The 15,856-nt window shown below is 47.0% G+C and overlaps 1 protein-coding gene across 2 annotated transcripts in view; it reads left to right on the forward strand.

The window, feature by feature from the left end:
- Positions 1–15,856, forward strand: part of Cables1 (Cdk5 and Abl enzyme substrate 1) — a 108,535-nt gene that overhangs the window by 49,568 nt on the left and 43,111 nt on the right. For both annotated transcript variants that reach the window (XM_047526594.1, XM_047526593.1), the window contains exon 3: positions 1,378–1,470. In XM_047526594.1, coding sequence (XP_047382550.1) covers positions 1,378–1,470 — 93 coding nt within the window. The remainder of the gene's footprint in view (positions 1–1,377; positions 1,471–15,856) is intronic.

The following is a 15,856-nucleotide window of genomic DNA, read 5'->3' on the forward strand; positions in this document are numbered from 1 at the left end:
GTCACACTGACTTACTTCACAGGTATTTTTGCAAGTTAAATTACATTTTAAGGTGCTGTTTCTTAAGGGAGGAGAAGCATTCAGTGCTATAAGAGAGGTCTTCCAGAAGTACTGGCCCTTATTAGAAGTGTGGGTCAGGGTGGATGGGAGATGTGACAGGTATGTCCTCCCTGGAGATGTTCCTAGGAAACAGTAAAGATTGGGTTTGCCCTGTGGGCCTGTGACCCTACCCATTCCCCAGCCCACTTCCTATATCTTCTCCCCACCTGTCCCCCCACCTCCCTACCTCCTGTTGGGTCTTATTCTCACTCCTTTGCCTGAAGCCTCCAAATAAGGGCTGCCTGAATTCAGGTGATGTCCCAGCCAGGATCTCAGAGTGGGCTTTGTGAAGCTGGGCACTGCTTTTCACTGAAATTTGCTTTCTGAAACAGTCACCGGCACCTATGTCCCGTGGCAAAAGCCAGCTCTTGGATCCTGTAATCAAAAAGGATTTTTGGTGTGTGGGGTTGTTGTTTGGTGGTGGGGAGGACCAGAAAACTCATAGCTCCCTTTATCCAGAAAAGACCAAACTCCAGATTCTCGCTTATTGGGCTTTTTGTTTTGATGGTGGTGATGTTACAGCATTATAACTTAGAATTTGGCCGAATAACTTTGAACATACTATATACAAATAAGATTTATATGCCCTTCAGACTTGCAGTGCAAGTGAATGTCATATTTTCCAAGAAGGGGTGGGGAAAGAATTTGAATCCAGGTCACTTTGGTTCAATAGATACTTCTTTAAAATTTACCTTTAAAGCAAAAAATAATAAATTTTAAAATAAAGCAAACCAGCTGGGTTGATTCTCCGTCACCTTTTAAGCTATGACTTCCCAGGTGTAGTCAAGTTAGAGTTGAGGCAACTGTCCAGGCAATTCAGGCCAAAATTGTGCTATGGAAGAAAAATGATTCAGGAATTGTTTTGAAACTGAATTTTCCATGTTCTTGCCTCAGCCCCAGATCCTTTAAATTTATAACTTTGTTTCCTTTACCTGTGTTGATGCAGAAGGATCCTTTTTAAAATGACAATAAAGAATAATGTCTCTGGAATCTGTGTAGGCTACGTTGTTACAACTGCTGGGAACAGTAGTTTTCATTAGCCTGCTTTTAGAGACTCATATAAAATATTATCGGTATTATCAAGGAAGTTGTCTGTCATTGGGGTTTTTTTAAAGCTTCCTTGCTTCCAGCCGTATTGTCTTCATTATCCCAGGGACTCCTGCCTGCCTGGGGGTGACTCGAACCATTTGTCTGGTCTTTCCTTCCTGTCTTTGTGTGGAGATGTCTCAGCTGTCCAGCGGGCAACTGACTGTTTTTTGAAACAACTTTATTTTTCAGATGTCGAACTCTCTCAGGTTCGCCCAGACCAAAGAATTTTAAGAAGATTCATTTTATCAAGAACATGCGGCAACACGATACCAGGAATGGCAGGTACCACGCGAACACAAAAGCTGCCTTGTCTGGCCGGGTGGGGTGGTGGGGGAAGCGTTTTAATGGCCAGAGCCGAACAAGGCTAAGCCCACACTTGTAGGATGAAAAGGATCTCATGTGACCTTCCTCTCTCCAGAATCACCAAAAGGAATCTCTAGGGAAGAGTGCACCCTAAAGCTCGGCGGGAGCTTTAGATCAGCAAAAATCTGATTTTTTTTTTTTTGATAGCAGATAAATAATATTTTTATACAACACTTTGAACAGAAAAACAGGTTTGGTTTTGTTTCCTCAACTTCGTTGGTCTTATTTTCATTTTTCACCACCACTGTAAGCACTGGTCAGTAAATTCCCAGTCAGATCTGCTCCTGTACTTGACTTTGACTCTGGCTTTGGCTCTGGCTTTAACTCTCTTTAGGAAAACAGAACCAGAGCTTTGCCAACAGAGTCTCCCTCTGTCCTGGTTCAGATTCCTGGGCCAGTTGACATCTGACGTGGGTGTTTCTCCAGCTCTTCAGTGCTTCCTTTGAAAAGCACTGTTAAATAAAAAGTTATTGTGATTGAAACTTATATGATCTTGATATTAAAAACTCCCCTGATGACAAATAGAATCATTATTGGCAGCATGCTCATGATTGAATGGCTGAGTGCATTCATCCAAGCCCAGTGTTGGGAATCGAGTTCCTGATCTCTCAATCCCCGGATGCTCTGTAACCCCAGGGACAGCTCCTCCCTTGCTGGCTAGAATGGGCGAGATAAAGATGCTGACCCACAGCACAGATGTCCTACTGACCATCATTATTTGGGGGAGAGGAGTACCAGGGATTGAACCCAGGGACACTTGACCACTGAGCCACATCCCTGGCCCTTTTTTGTATTTTACTTAGAGACAGGATCTTGCTGAGTTGCTGAAGGCCTTACTAAGTTGCTGAGGCTGACCTTGAACTGTGATCTTCCTGCTCAGCCTCCTCCTGAGCTGCTGGGATTACAGGTGTGTGTTACCACACCGGGCTCATCTTATTTGATCTCCTAATTTCTAGAAGACCACATGTGTCCCAGTAATATTCCGCAGTTCTTAGAAAAAATGAAAATTGCTGAACTGTCCCTCAGTGATACTCATTCAAGCCCAGAATTCCTGTAATTTGGTTGTGGAAAATACACTTTACAGCCTATAAAGTATCACTAATGACCATGGTTTTTAAGGTTTATTTTCTTGGCATTATTTATATCTAATTTTTAGGTCTTACTGAGATAGGGAACATAATTTTATAATAATTAAAATGGTTTTAGAACAACAAAATGAAGTTGGTATATGTTTATACTTTGAGTACAGAGCTTTTAGTTAAAATTTACTCAACTGTTATTTATTCAGTGGAATACTCTAAAATTTCCTCTCACCCACCCTTACACTTACTGTCACTTTGAATTATTGTGCTCTGTTCATTTAACCACGATCCTTTTTCTTTTGAGTCTGTTTAGCATAATGGTCATTTATTTACATTTGTGTTTTTTCCCCCATAATCTCTTTGCCCTTAGCATAAGCATGAAAAGGATTTAATTCCTAAACAAAATCAGTGACAAAGCCAACAAAATAGGCCAAATTAATAGTGTTCTGCCTCTTGAGACGGGCACAAAGTCAGATAATTCCCTGGCATGGTTAGGTAGTGAGAGGATATAGTTAATAAAAAAAAATGGATTCCTGGGATTTCCAGAGGACATTGTGAAGCTACCTCCCCACATACCAGGAGAGACTGCAGTGGCGGGAAGTTTTATTGGGGAGATTTGAAGCCTTGTCGAGGGTCTCTAGGCTTACCTGAAGATCTGGAGACCACAAGTTAGGACCACAGGCCTCGGTGGGCTGTACCTGCCCAGGTGAGAGCTGCTTTTCCTGTGCCAACGGAACGTGAAAGGGTCTCCTGTTTTGGAGGGGCTCACCTTCCTCCCTTGGATTTATTTGCAAGAATGGATTATCTCCAGAACTTGGGAGGAAGCCGGGAAGAAAATAGGATTTCTGAGGTGACAGGAGGAAATTGTGGTCAGGAGCCGAAGAATGAGAGGATGTGACGCAGCTTTTGAGAAAGTGAAGCAGAGCCCTGTGGGCAGCAGAGGGAGGCTCCTGGTGGAGCAGCTGTGCACTTGAAGGAGCTCCAGCCCCAGGGTGGGTGGGGGTGGGGTCCTAGCTGTGCTCATCATAGGGCGAGGGGCTGCATGATGGTTGGGGTCTCTGGCCCCACCTCAGGAGTGGGCGGTGCACAGCTCCCAAAGCTCCCCTAGCCCGAACGATCTGTCACTGCTCCAACCCTGCTTCTGTCCAGCCGTGAGCTGCTTCCTGGGCCTCCTGGTGACTTCATCCAGCACAAGCCAGCCTGACCTCTTGGTCAGCAGGGCAGACCCAGGGCCCAGTCGCTCTTCTTCACTGAAGACCCTGCTGTTGAGATTCCCTCCCTTGTCCCCACCCACTGACCCTGGAAAGAGGCCCCAGTATTGAGGAAGACTTGGGTCCTTCCTCATAGTGAGGACCAGAGAGCAGCAATCACAATAAGACAGCTTTGTGAGAGACTCTGAGCTAAGCAAGAGTGTCAAGTGCAGTTTTGAGATAGGAGGGGATAAATGGCCTCAGACAGAACCAGCTAGGATGAAAGAATACTTGTAGCATTGAAATAGCAAAACAGAAAGTCCTAAGTAGACTTTATGGCTAGTAATGTCAAAATAGCTGTTGAGGAATAAACCTTGGGGCCTGGGTGGCTCCATGCTGACCCATAAGGGAATCACTTTCGTCTGTGAGTTTACACGAATGCCACCTGGCCCGTGAGGTGGCCTGAACACCTTGGTACTAGGGTGTGGTTGCAGGAATCCCCCACAGGAGCCGCCTTGAGTGACAGCTTGGGCATCTATCTGGAATCGATGAATTCTGTGAGGCTGGCTTTGGACCTGCCAGAGGGCTTTGTGTGTGGAGAGAGTGCAGAGGAAGCTGGTGATTGGGGGCCGTGCTGCAGGCCACTAGCTAAGAAGGACCATTCCCTGACCCAGGTCACAGGCCAGACACAGCCATGAACCTTTACTTCCACCATTAGAGCCAGAGTGAGTGATGGGCCCTTGACTGGCCCTGTAGGTGTTTGTCACTAGCAGTAGGGGAAGTCATAAGAAGAGCTGCTGTTCTTGGTCTAATTCTGCCTTAACACGAAAGACAGGATGGTGCTCTGGAACCCTGGGGGAAAGTGATGATGGACTTACAGTTGGAAAGAAAAGGAGTGTTTCCCTGGATTTTAGAAGCACAGAACTCCAAAAGTGCAGAATAAGAAGTGGATTCTTGTGGCTAGGACTATGTTGCTAAAAAGCTTATGAAGTTATATGATAATGGGTGACATTGATTGAATGCCTACTAGGTGCCAGACTTGAAGTACTTCATATGCTTCTCATTAACTCAAAACGCAATAGGCGTTTGCTGAATGCATGAGTGAAGGTGCCTTTTAAATGAACTTCACTCTTCAGGACTAGATCTTGAGCATGTTTGGTTACATGGCAAAGGGACATTTGGGTTGCTAACAAGCTGACCTGTAAGTGTGAGATTATGGGCCTAGAAAAGTAAACTGTCCTTAAAAATAGAAGAGGGAGTCAGGATTATCAGTGTCAGGTAATGTGGTGTAAGACTCATCCAGCTGTGATGGGCTTCAAAGATGGAGATGGGGCCGCAAGTTAAGGTGTACAGGCAGACTCTAGCTGGAAAAGGCCAGGAAACCCAGCTCCCCAAAGCCTGCAGTGGGATCCAGCCCTGCTGACACCCTGAGACCCATGTCAGAATTCTGACTTTATTATCATAAATTGTTGTTGTTTTAAGTCCCTAAATTTGTAGTAATTTGTTGCCACAAACAGTAAACTTAAAGCATTGATTTTCCTCCCCGCTCCAGTTTACAAAGCACATAGCTGGAAAAAGGAAGGTAAAAATTCAAATGCAGGTATCCAGTTGCAAAGCTTATTCCCTTCATCGAAGGGAAAGGTGAAATCTATTCACTGTAACACAGCACGTCATGGTGAAGTGTGAGAAAAAGTGTCTGTGGAATTCTGGTTTTTTAAAAAATCATTGGGACTTAGAGAAGAATGGCTTCAGTGAACTTGTAAGAATGAAATAAAGTAGACTAACACCCAGAACGAACTACATACTGTTAGTAAGAGGAGAAACCTGGAGCCCCTGTGCCTCGTTGGTGGAAATGTTAAGTGGTGTGATGGCCACAGAAAGCAATGTGGTACTTCCTCAAACTCAAAATTGCCACATGAGCCAGCAATTCACTGCTAGGTGAATTCAAAAGAATTGAAAAGAAGTATTCAAACAGGTATTTGTGGAGCAGGGCAGCGTTATTCATGTTAGTCAGAAGGTGGAGACAAGAAGTGTCCATCGAAGGACGGATGGGTAAGCAAAACATGGTATGGGAGGTCATTCAGCCGTGACACATGCTGCCGTGCACGTGAACCTCGGAAGCACTGCTGAGCAAACCAACAAAGCCAGATGCAGAAGGTCAGAATTGTGCGACTCCATTTATATGAAATACCTAAAATAGGTATTTCATGGAGGCAGACAATGGATCAGCGCTTCCTGGGGGCTGAGGCAAGGGAGTTATTGCTGAGTGGGCGTTTTCTGTTTGAGGGTCACAGAGACGTTTTGGAAGTAGACAGGATGTTGGCACACATAGTACATGCACTTAGTGGCACTGAATTATGCCCTTAAAGACTGTCCAATGCCATGTTTTATGTTATATAGAAAATAAAACACCAGTGATGCCTTTGTGCTTTTAAAACCATATTCAGAAGAGAAAGGGACAGGCTCCGGGCTTTGGGGAGTTGATGATAGTTGCTGGCCTACATTTAGCCTCTTTCCCAAGCAGAACTATAAAATGTAGACCCTAAACAAAGCGATATGCCAGGCACACAGTAGGCACTCACTAAGTGTTAAATGAATGGAGAGGCCTGATAAATGGGTTTCACTCTTCAGATCCCAGGAATCAAAGAGAATTTAGAAATACTCCTTAAAACCCATGAAGACTAAAAGCAGTTCTAAATCTGATGCCCAGGCAAATGCCGTCTTGAGTAGAAAAGAGTCTGCAGTGGTAGCAGAGGGTAAATTCTAATAATCACCCAGGCACGCCCGGGGCTCACTGCTGTCAGATATTGAGAACAGATGGTTTGTGTGCTTTTTAGTAAAGCATGTGGAGGGTGCTCCCAGTCCACATGAGTTCACTGAGGAAAAGTCATGTTACATTAACTTCATTTCCTTACTGATGGAATAACTAGGTTAGTAAATTAGGGGCTGCTGTAGACATTACATTTTTTTTTTTTAATTTCAGCAAAACATTAGGCTGGTCCTCGAGGCAAGCATGTCCCAGTGGATAGAGCAGTGAAAGGGGCTTGGCGATTCTGAAGCAGCAGAAGCTGCTGCAGCTGGAATTTGTTAGTGACTTTGACCATCATCTGCCCGAGGGGGTTTGGAGCAGAACACCATGGTGTTCCCAGCAGCAGCATCTCCTCTGCCATACAGACTGTGGTTGGAGAGGAGGTCCGGAAGCCACATCAGCAGCACATGGAAGACCAGAAGCAGGGACCACGAGAGAGAATGCACGTTACAAATGGGAACCAGGATGCAGTTGCTTCATCAGCTAGAAATGCTGGGCCTGGTTCACCAAGATTAAGATTAGCAGAAATAGCCAGGCTCACCGGTGCACACCTGTAGTCCCAGCAGCTCAGGAGGCTGAGGCAGGAGGATGGAGAGTTCAAAGGCAGCCTCGGCAACTCAGCAAGACCCTGTCTCTAAATAAAATGCAAAAAGGGCTGGGTATGTGGCTCAGTGGTTAAGTACCCCTGAATTCAATCCTTGGTACAAAAAAAAAAAAAAAAAAAAAAAAAAAAAAGAAATAAATGTTATTTAGTTAGAATATGAATTACAGAAAAGGGACTTTTCAGAAGTTCATATGAAAAAATACCTCGGCATTTAGATGCACAGCATGTTCTAACAAGACAAACAGTTTGATGTAAAGTACAGTGTAAGTTAATTTAGCATGTCACAGTAGAAGGCTAGTATCAGACAAATATATGACTTTTGCATACTTTTTTTTTTTCGTTCATACAATCAGGGTTGTTCCCATCTGTCGTGTTGGGATCAGCATGAGTGTCACGTCCTAGGACGTTGGATTTGTATTCTGATGGCCCCATTGCAGTAGACTTGTTGGAAGGAATCCTGTGCTTCTAGACAGAAGGTGAAATTAAGGGATCCAGCTTTCTTTTCAATAGTCTTTAGTTTCTTCTGGACTTTAATCTCTCTCACACTGAGTTATGAGTTTGCTTAAGCCATTCTTTTTTTAGTTCTTGGCCTTTAGTGAAAGGTTTTTTAAAAATCAGAATCCAACAGGGACTTTTCTCACATTCTACCATGACATGCTCTGTTGCAGCCTATGGGTTTTTACCTCCCACCATCCCTTTGCAGGCGGCTGCCTAGACTGGGACCCCACCTCCCTTTCCTAGCTAGCAGTTTAACTACATGCACTGCGGTGATGCCTGTGTTTAGTCTGTGCAGCTCATGGTCCCGACACACTCTGACGGGACTCTTGGGATACAGTAGTGAATTTAATGGGCAGGTTAAGTCCTGCTTTGAGGAGCTGGAGACTGGTTGGGGAGGCAGTTAATGAAGGATTAAACGCCTAACAGGAGAGAGAGATGTGTGCTATGGAGAGAGACTGAAGCAGCTGAGAGCAGGGGCTGTGGGAGGCGTGCTGGGCAGTGCAGAGGGAGACCCCAGAGTGGAGGTGGGAAGGAGGCGAGGAAGCCAGTCCTGTGCTCTCCCGACAGGAGGAGTCGGGAAGATGCAGCAGTAGTTGAAGAGGCACTGAGGCCAGAACGTGGAGGGTGTGTTTGAGGAACTGTAAGAAAGCCTGTGTGGTGGAACAGAGTGAGAAAGGAAGAGGGGAGGAGGAGATGAGCCTGGAGAAGTTGGGGGACGTACGCTTGTACAACAGACAAGGTGGGAGCCATGGAGGGAGCCAAGCACAAGAGTGGCATGATCCGACTTGCCTTTGAATGTGATCACTCTGGCCAACCAAAGTTAAGGACCAGCATTACAGGTCATGTTAGGTTACCTCTTCCTTATAGAAAATTAAAGGGTGAGGGGCTGGGGATGTAGCTTAGTGGTAAAATGCTTGCCTAGCACACATGAGGCACTGGGTTCAATAACCCAGCACCACAAAAATAAAGGGTGTTGTGCACTGTCATCTTAAAGTAAATTCATTTTGATAAGAAGTTCAAAATAACTTGAGGCCTTTAAATAACTGTTGGCGAATATACATGCAACCCTTTGGTGAAGAAAAGAGGCAACCAGTGGCCCCACACCACAGCATCCCTCCAACATCATGGGCTGAGGGTGGTTGGCAAGGGGAGCTGCCAGTCACCATTAACTCCAATCTGCCTCTTCACTGAGCCTCACTGTGTGGGGATTTGAAGCAAAAGTAAAGACAGATCGCAGTCCTTGGGCCTGTGTTACACCGTGGAAGATGACAGACATTTGCACAGCCTCAGTGAGCAAGGCCAGCTGATGCCACCTGAAAGCCCACTGCTGGGCAGGTAGGACCGAATCATCAGAGAGGCAAGCGGAGATTCTGAGCATGAAGGCAGAAGACAGCCAGTGCGTGCGTGACATTTGTATCTAGCCACCCTCATGGTCCAGTTAGGGAAGGAGGGACCTTTCGTCTTGGTGCTTGCAGCTCTTGAGACTTATGCACGTGTGTCTTTGAGAACAACAGATGAGAGTCCTTCAAGTCGTCTGACCTGATTGTCTACATTGCACAAAGTGACACCTGCCACGTGCCCTGGAAGCGCCCACCTCCTGGGGCTTCTTCCAGAAGCATTTCATTGTGAACACGGAGAGAAATGCTCTCAACAGTAAGTGGACTGAGCTGCTGAGCTGTGATTATCCCTTGGGAGGAATTTTCAAATGACTTAAAAGGACATGAGATGGGAGTGGATTTAAAAAAAAAAAAAAAAAAAAAAGCAAGCGTGTTTTCTCTTTTAAGTGTGAACTCGGTAGAAAAACCTTTAAAAAAGAACGACTTGGAAGATTTCAGCACCTTTTATCTTCTTGAAGTAAGATGAAAGAACAGGGACTAGAATCACATTTCAACTTTTTGTAACAAAAACTTTGGGAGGAAAATGGGGTATGAGACCCTACGTGAACTAAGACCTTGTTTGTGATCTCATCAATTCAGCCAGCCTAATTTAGTTTGAAAAATGAGTTGGAGAAAGTGGCATGTTTCAAAAAAATAAATGTGAACTGACTGCCTCAAAGGAAGACCAGTGCTCCTTGCAAGGAGCCACCCAACACGACAGACGGTGTATGCTTTGGGAGGCACCGTGTAGCATTGACCCCGACTGTGTCTCACTTCCCAGCAGCAGCTGGAGGAGTCCAACTGGGAAACTTACCCCGTCATCTTTGCATTTACCACTCACTTTCAGCAAAAGCTCAGTCCTAAGGGACAGTGAGTGGACAGCCTAAAGGAGCCTCCAGAACTTCCAGACCATCTCCAAGGTTCCCAGCTCATCGGGTCTCACTGCCCATCATGTTTCCTTCCCTTTACCTGCCTGTGCTGACAAGCGGTGGGAGGCAGGTTGGAGCTGCCACTTGGCACTAGAACTCAGGCGCCCAGGGGGTCCCGGCCATGCCTGGGTGCTGGCTTAGCATCACACAGCCCAGGTTTTATTATTCATACCTTGTCGAGAAGCGTGGAGGTGATGCTGGCTTTTTCCGTGTCCTCTGAGAGCAATGATCTTCAATCCTAAGTGCACTCTGCCTCTGCAGGAGTGCACACATGTACACGTGTGATCTTTGCTGGGAAGCTCGTGGCCTTTTCAGCTAGTGTGATTTACAGACAATAGGAAGAGTTCCAGAAGGAAGGTGTAGGGGTTGGAAACCACTTCCAGTTGGACAGAACCTTCTCTCAGCACAGGTGTTCATTCTCCTCTTAGTGAAAAGCCTGGAGTCGCAGCCAGCAGTGGCCAACAGTGCTTGGAGAGGAAAACACAATTATTCTTAACGGACCAACCAGGGCCACACTTGAGGACACAGTTACCAGTGCTGTCCCATTACAGCGGGGAGTTAGGGGCCTGCCCCGGGGACTTCTGAACTTCCTAACTTCTGTGGCACCAGGCTCAACCTGTTTTCCTCTTAACCTCCCTATTATGGTTGAATTATGTCGCCCAAAATTCATACCTTGAAATCTTAATCCCCAGTACTACAGAATGTGGCCTTATTTGGAAATGGAGTCGTTGCAGTTATAATTGGTTAAGGTAAGGTCAGGCTGGTGTGGAATGGACCGCCCTCCATCAGTGTGACCAGTGTCCCTATACACAAAACACCACACAGAACATTCTGCCTCACGAAGATGAGGGTGATGTTGCTGCAGGCCTAGAAACTACCAGCAGCCAGGAAGGGCCTGGAGCAGATCCATCCCTAGCAACTTCAATGGGAGCATGGTACCTGCTGACACCTCAGAGGCTTTGACCCCCAGAACTGTGAGATGGTGAATTTTCGTTGAGGAAGCCACATTGTAGTGCTTTGTCATGGCTGCCCCAACAGATTGCATGCTCCCTTGCCCTCTCCATCTTTGTGATCCTGTCCTGATGCCTTACTCACAATGCTATCCCCACCCCCTTACTCCGCCATCCCTCTGAGAGCTCATCCGCCATTGCTTCACTTACCCACTGAAGCCTGGGACTCCAACCCACTCCCAGGTCCACTCAGCTCCAGGATGGCTCCAGGTCCTCTAGCTCGTGCCTTAGCAGTTCCTGTCACTCTTCTCTCTGTACCAGTCTTCAGCTGGGCTGAATTATTACAGTAATGCTTGGTTAAGGGACAGTGTTAGTAAACACTAGAAGAAATACCCACAAAGTTACATAGACAACTTTAACATTTTGCTTTAAGGCATATTTGGTGATTATCTACTCAACAGTCTTTTTTGGCCATGGGTCCAGGGAGAGTTTGTCTGTGGTATCAACTCCCTGTGCATCATCCCCAACCATTACTGGGATGGCCAGACTGGATGTCCTTAAAAGGACCCAAGAATCTGAAGTGCAAATCCCGACAGTGCCAGCTTGGATTTTGACCATTTTTTCCCTAATGTTTTATAGTTGTCTTGCCTGAACCTATTTCAACTGCAGTTTCCGTCCCCAACCCTACCCCAGTGGCTTGCCTTGCTTGAATTTGTTGTTCGTTTTGCTGGGGATAGAACCCAGGGCCTTGCATGTGCTAGGTAAGTGCCCTGCCACTGAGCTAAATCCCCAACCTTATTTGGGATTTTAAAAGCATTTAGCAGTGTTTTTATTTGTTTTGTTTTGTTTTTTATAAAAACACCTTTTTCTTCTTTTTTTCACATTAGTTTGTGCAACCTTTAATAAGCAAGGGCAAATAGAAGTAATAAGTACAACTAGACATAAACAGGTTTGGGACACAGATCACTGACGGTTGGTACCCATGCAACCCAGTGTGGTTGTGGTCTTAGAGCTCTGAGCTTTGTGGGAGCCTGGATTGTGGGTCAGTGCTTTGCAGAGGGACATGGGAATACTGGTGAGTCGGGCAAGTGGTGGCAGTGAAGGCCTGCAGTTGGCCCTGTACTCCTTCTCACCAGTCCCTTCGGCTACAGGTCTTTTTATTGTAGCCTGATTGCCACTTATTCATCTGGGGTTATCTCCAGCTGGGTTAGCTGTTCGTCTCTGTGCTCACTAGTGCCCTCTACGACCCCATCACAGAACTTACACCCCTGTAAATGTATCTCACACCCCATACTAGGCTGTGTTGGGACGGAGCTCTTGGCTGCATCGTTGACCTTCAGATCCTTAATTCCTAGTGCAGTATCTGGCATAAAGGGAGTGCTCAGAAAATATCTGTGGAAGGGAGGAGGAGGGGCAGAAGATCCCATAACTTGTTTCTCTTAAATCTTCTGCCATTCCCTAGATTGTAGGAGAAAGTACAGTTCCTTAGACAGTGGGCGCCTGTGCTGTAGTTATAATGTTAGCAGTCATGGAGGTGATCGTGGGGTGGTGATGATAATAGTCATGATAAGCAGACGGACACCACCAATAACCGTGCCACCATCTGAGTTAGTGGGCTACCAATGTCTCTTTCCGCTTGATGGGTGCCAGCCGTCTGCCTCTCGAGTCCTCTGCAGCTTGGTCTAAGTCTCCCTTTACCCTGCATCCCTGTCCTCACCTGCTGGAATCCTCCAGGGCCTGACCCAGATACCAAGCCCTGAACGAGGTGAGCTCCAGTACCTCCTTGGGCTCCTTGTTCCAGCACTCTCTTCTCCAGGGGCTCCTTCCCTCCTCCCAGCTCCCTGCACTGCAGTACCATCTCCGTACCTCTCCAGGAAGGGAACAGATCGCTCTGTGAAGAATGTTCTTGGAAGCCCCACAAACCCTGCTTTGCCCTTGTACCCAGATGAGGCACATCCAACAGCGAGGGACGTGTTTCCCGAGGAGGAAGCGCACCCCGGACGCCTAATGAGTATTTGAATGGAGTGCACAAGAACATTTTCTTGTTGTTGCTGCTGTTTTTGCTCAACTCTCATTATGTAATTGCCAGCCCTTCAGAAGAGAGAGAAAGGGGTCAAGTCCCCCTTCTTCCAGATTTTAATAAAGCATTGTGAGGAGAGGACAGAGTGGCTGTGGGAAAGGGGGTCAAAGTGGAGCTGGGAAGTGGACGGGTTTCCAGATTTCACTCCATTCGTTCATTTCCTGATGTTTGTCTTCACCATTTTATCTGCCCGGGGCTCAGCAAGTGTATTATGGGTGCCTGAAGGATCTACCCAGCAGGTGACATGTGGCCCAAAGCCGTGCCAGGAAGAGAGGGACAGTGCCAGCTAGATTTGTTTTCCAGGACTGCTCTATAAAGCACCACAAAATGGGTGGTTAAAGCAAGAAAAAGGGGTTCTCTTGGCTCTGGAGGCTGGGCATACAGGACTGTTGTTCTTGAAGGCTGTAGGGGACAATCATCCCTGGACTCTACCAGCTCCTGGGGGTTGCTGGCAGTCCCTGCCTCCATGGCTTGTAGCAGCATCACTTCTGACAGTTTCTCCATCACCTCACAGTCTTCGTCCCTGGGTGTGTGTCTAGGTATCTCCAGATCCCTCTCTCCTAATAAGATCACTGCTCCTTGGATTAAATCTAACATGACTTCATCCTAATTCTGTTGCATCTGCAAAGACCCAATTTCCAAACAAGGCACATTCATACACGCTGGGCACCAGTGAGAAATGAATTTGGGAAACGTGTTTCTCCATGTGTGTCCAGTACTAAACATGACCCCTCGGGCTGTGGACACCCCTGGGCTGTGATCAGCCCTCACCGTCCACACCACCATTGTTTCAGATGTGATTTTTTTTTTTTTCCCCTTAAAGCTGGTTGCTTGTTTTTAATGTCCTTACAAGAATATTTCTGCTGTCATGGAATATTCCACCTGGATGAAACCGAACTTGGTCATGGCCAGCAGGCTCCCCAGGGTTCTGGAAATGGAACAGGAAGCCAGCTTGTGGCAAAGGATGGACTCTTGAGGATCCTGGGTGGTGGTAGACACTCCCTGGTTAAGTATCCTCCAGCTCTGGGCTGAGGGGCTGAAAGCAGATTCAAGAGAGGTGGCGCTGTCTCGACTGTGGGGGTCCTTGTGTATCTCCCAGCAGCTCAAACCATACTTCCCAGGAGCACAGAAATGAGGTTACGTAGAGAAGAAAGTTCGATGACTTCCAGCTGCAGGGCATACGCAGTGCTCCCTGCAAGTTTTGGAGAGCGTTGCCTATACAGAGGCATCTTGGCTCACGTCGGTGGGTGGCAGCCCTGTGGCGCTTTTTCCTCTGCTACTTTTTTCCCCTCTTAACAGATGTTTGTGTGGAAATGTGACCTTTTGTTCCTTAAAGACCCATCTTCCTGGAGTTAATTCCTCTTTTGAAGTCATCATCTTTGGCATAAAGCTTTTTTAGCCTTCCTGACTTCATGTAAAGTCTTAAATGTCACAGACGGTGAAAACTATGTGGGCTTTTTGTGTGCCATTTGGGCATAAAAGAAGATAGCTACAGTGGTTGGAGGCAAAGACAAGGTCAATTTCTGAAGCCTGTTGGGTTCCAATTTGGTTGTCCCGTGCCGTTCCTGACCACCAGCATCTGATTTAATTCTTTCAGAATTAACAGGCACTCGAAGGAGACTAACAAATCTGACTTTCTTCTTGGGCGTATGCATTTGGATGGACTCCCCCCATGTGAGCAAAGCTGCAAGTTCCCATGAACTCTGAGGTTCTAAACACAGTGGAGGGTCACTCAGGACCTGTTAGGATCATGCTGCCCCAAGTGGCTAGCGTGGGAAGCTGAGCAGGCTGGCTCACCTGTTCTGGATGAGTTCTGCCACTTCTCCCAGATACCAGAGGAAACAGATGTGTTTGTGGGAGCCCTCTTGACAGTGCAGGTGCGGAGCTGCTGTCCGGGTCCCTCTGTGGATTTCTTCTCTGACCCCTGCGGGGAGCAGAAGTCCATGAGATGATCAGATCCTGGGAGGAAAGGGAAAGGCCCAAAGATGTAGTGTTCCTTCCTTCATCCCTCCCATCTCAGCTCCTGAAGACTGGCCAACCAGCGAAGAGCCAACCCTACTGGAATTATTGGGAAGCCATCCATGTTCACAGCTGCCAAACTTGGCCTATGCTGTACAGCAACACTTTTTTCTGAATGAGAGCCACGTGGGGCATCTCCTAGACTAATGGCAAGGACCACCCAGATTGAGCACTCATTTCCTAGGACAATACAGCCACGTAGGAACAGGCACCCTGTGTTGCAGCATTGGGAAGAAGGCCTGGGTTGTGCTGGCAAGGATATTCTCTCATTTTCTTGTTCTGTTAAAAATTTCCAAACTCGTGTGTGGGAAGGAGAGGCACAGCACTGAGCGATGGACAGCGCGATCGTACAGAGCCTGCTGAGTCGGTTGAGTTAGCTCAGACCCTCTGCGGTGCTGCAGGAGACCCGGGAGACCTCGGTGACCTTGGTGTTGAGTGACTTGAGGGATTGGCTCCAGGCTTTTCTTCTGGATGGATGGTGGGAGTGGCAGTGGGGGTGTGGAGACTCTGTCCTTCACCCAGAAGGGCCCCAGATGGAGCAAAGGGAGGATGCAGTCCATGTGACTCCAGCAGCCCTGATAGTGGCACTGTCCTGGTGTCACTCTTGGGGTGACATGCAGGCCAGGCTCCAAAGCCACCCTGGAACATGAGTGAAGGCAGACTTGTTGATGTCTGGGGTGCCCATCTAGGCCCAGGAGCAGACCTTTCTAGCACTTTCTAGAAGAGCACTCATGGTAGTGAAGAGCTCAGGTTCAAATCCCTCATCTG

The sequence above is a fragment of the Sciurus carolinensis genome, chromosome 15 (genome assembly GCF_902686445.1).
Source record: "Sciurus carolinensis chromosome 15, mSciCar1.2, whole genome shotgun sequence".
NCBI lineage: Eukaryota > Metazoa > Chordata > Mammalia > Rodentia > Sciuridae > Sciurus > Sciurus carolinensis.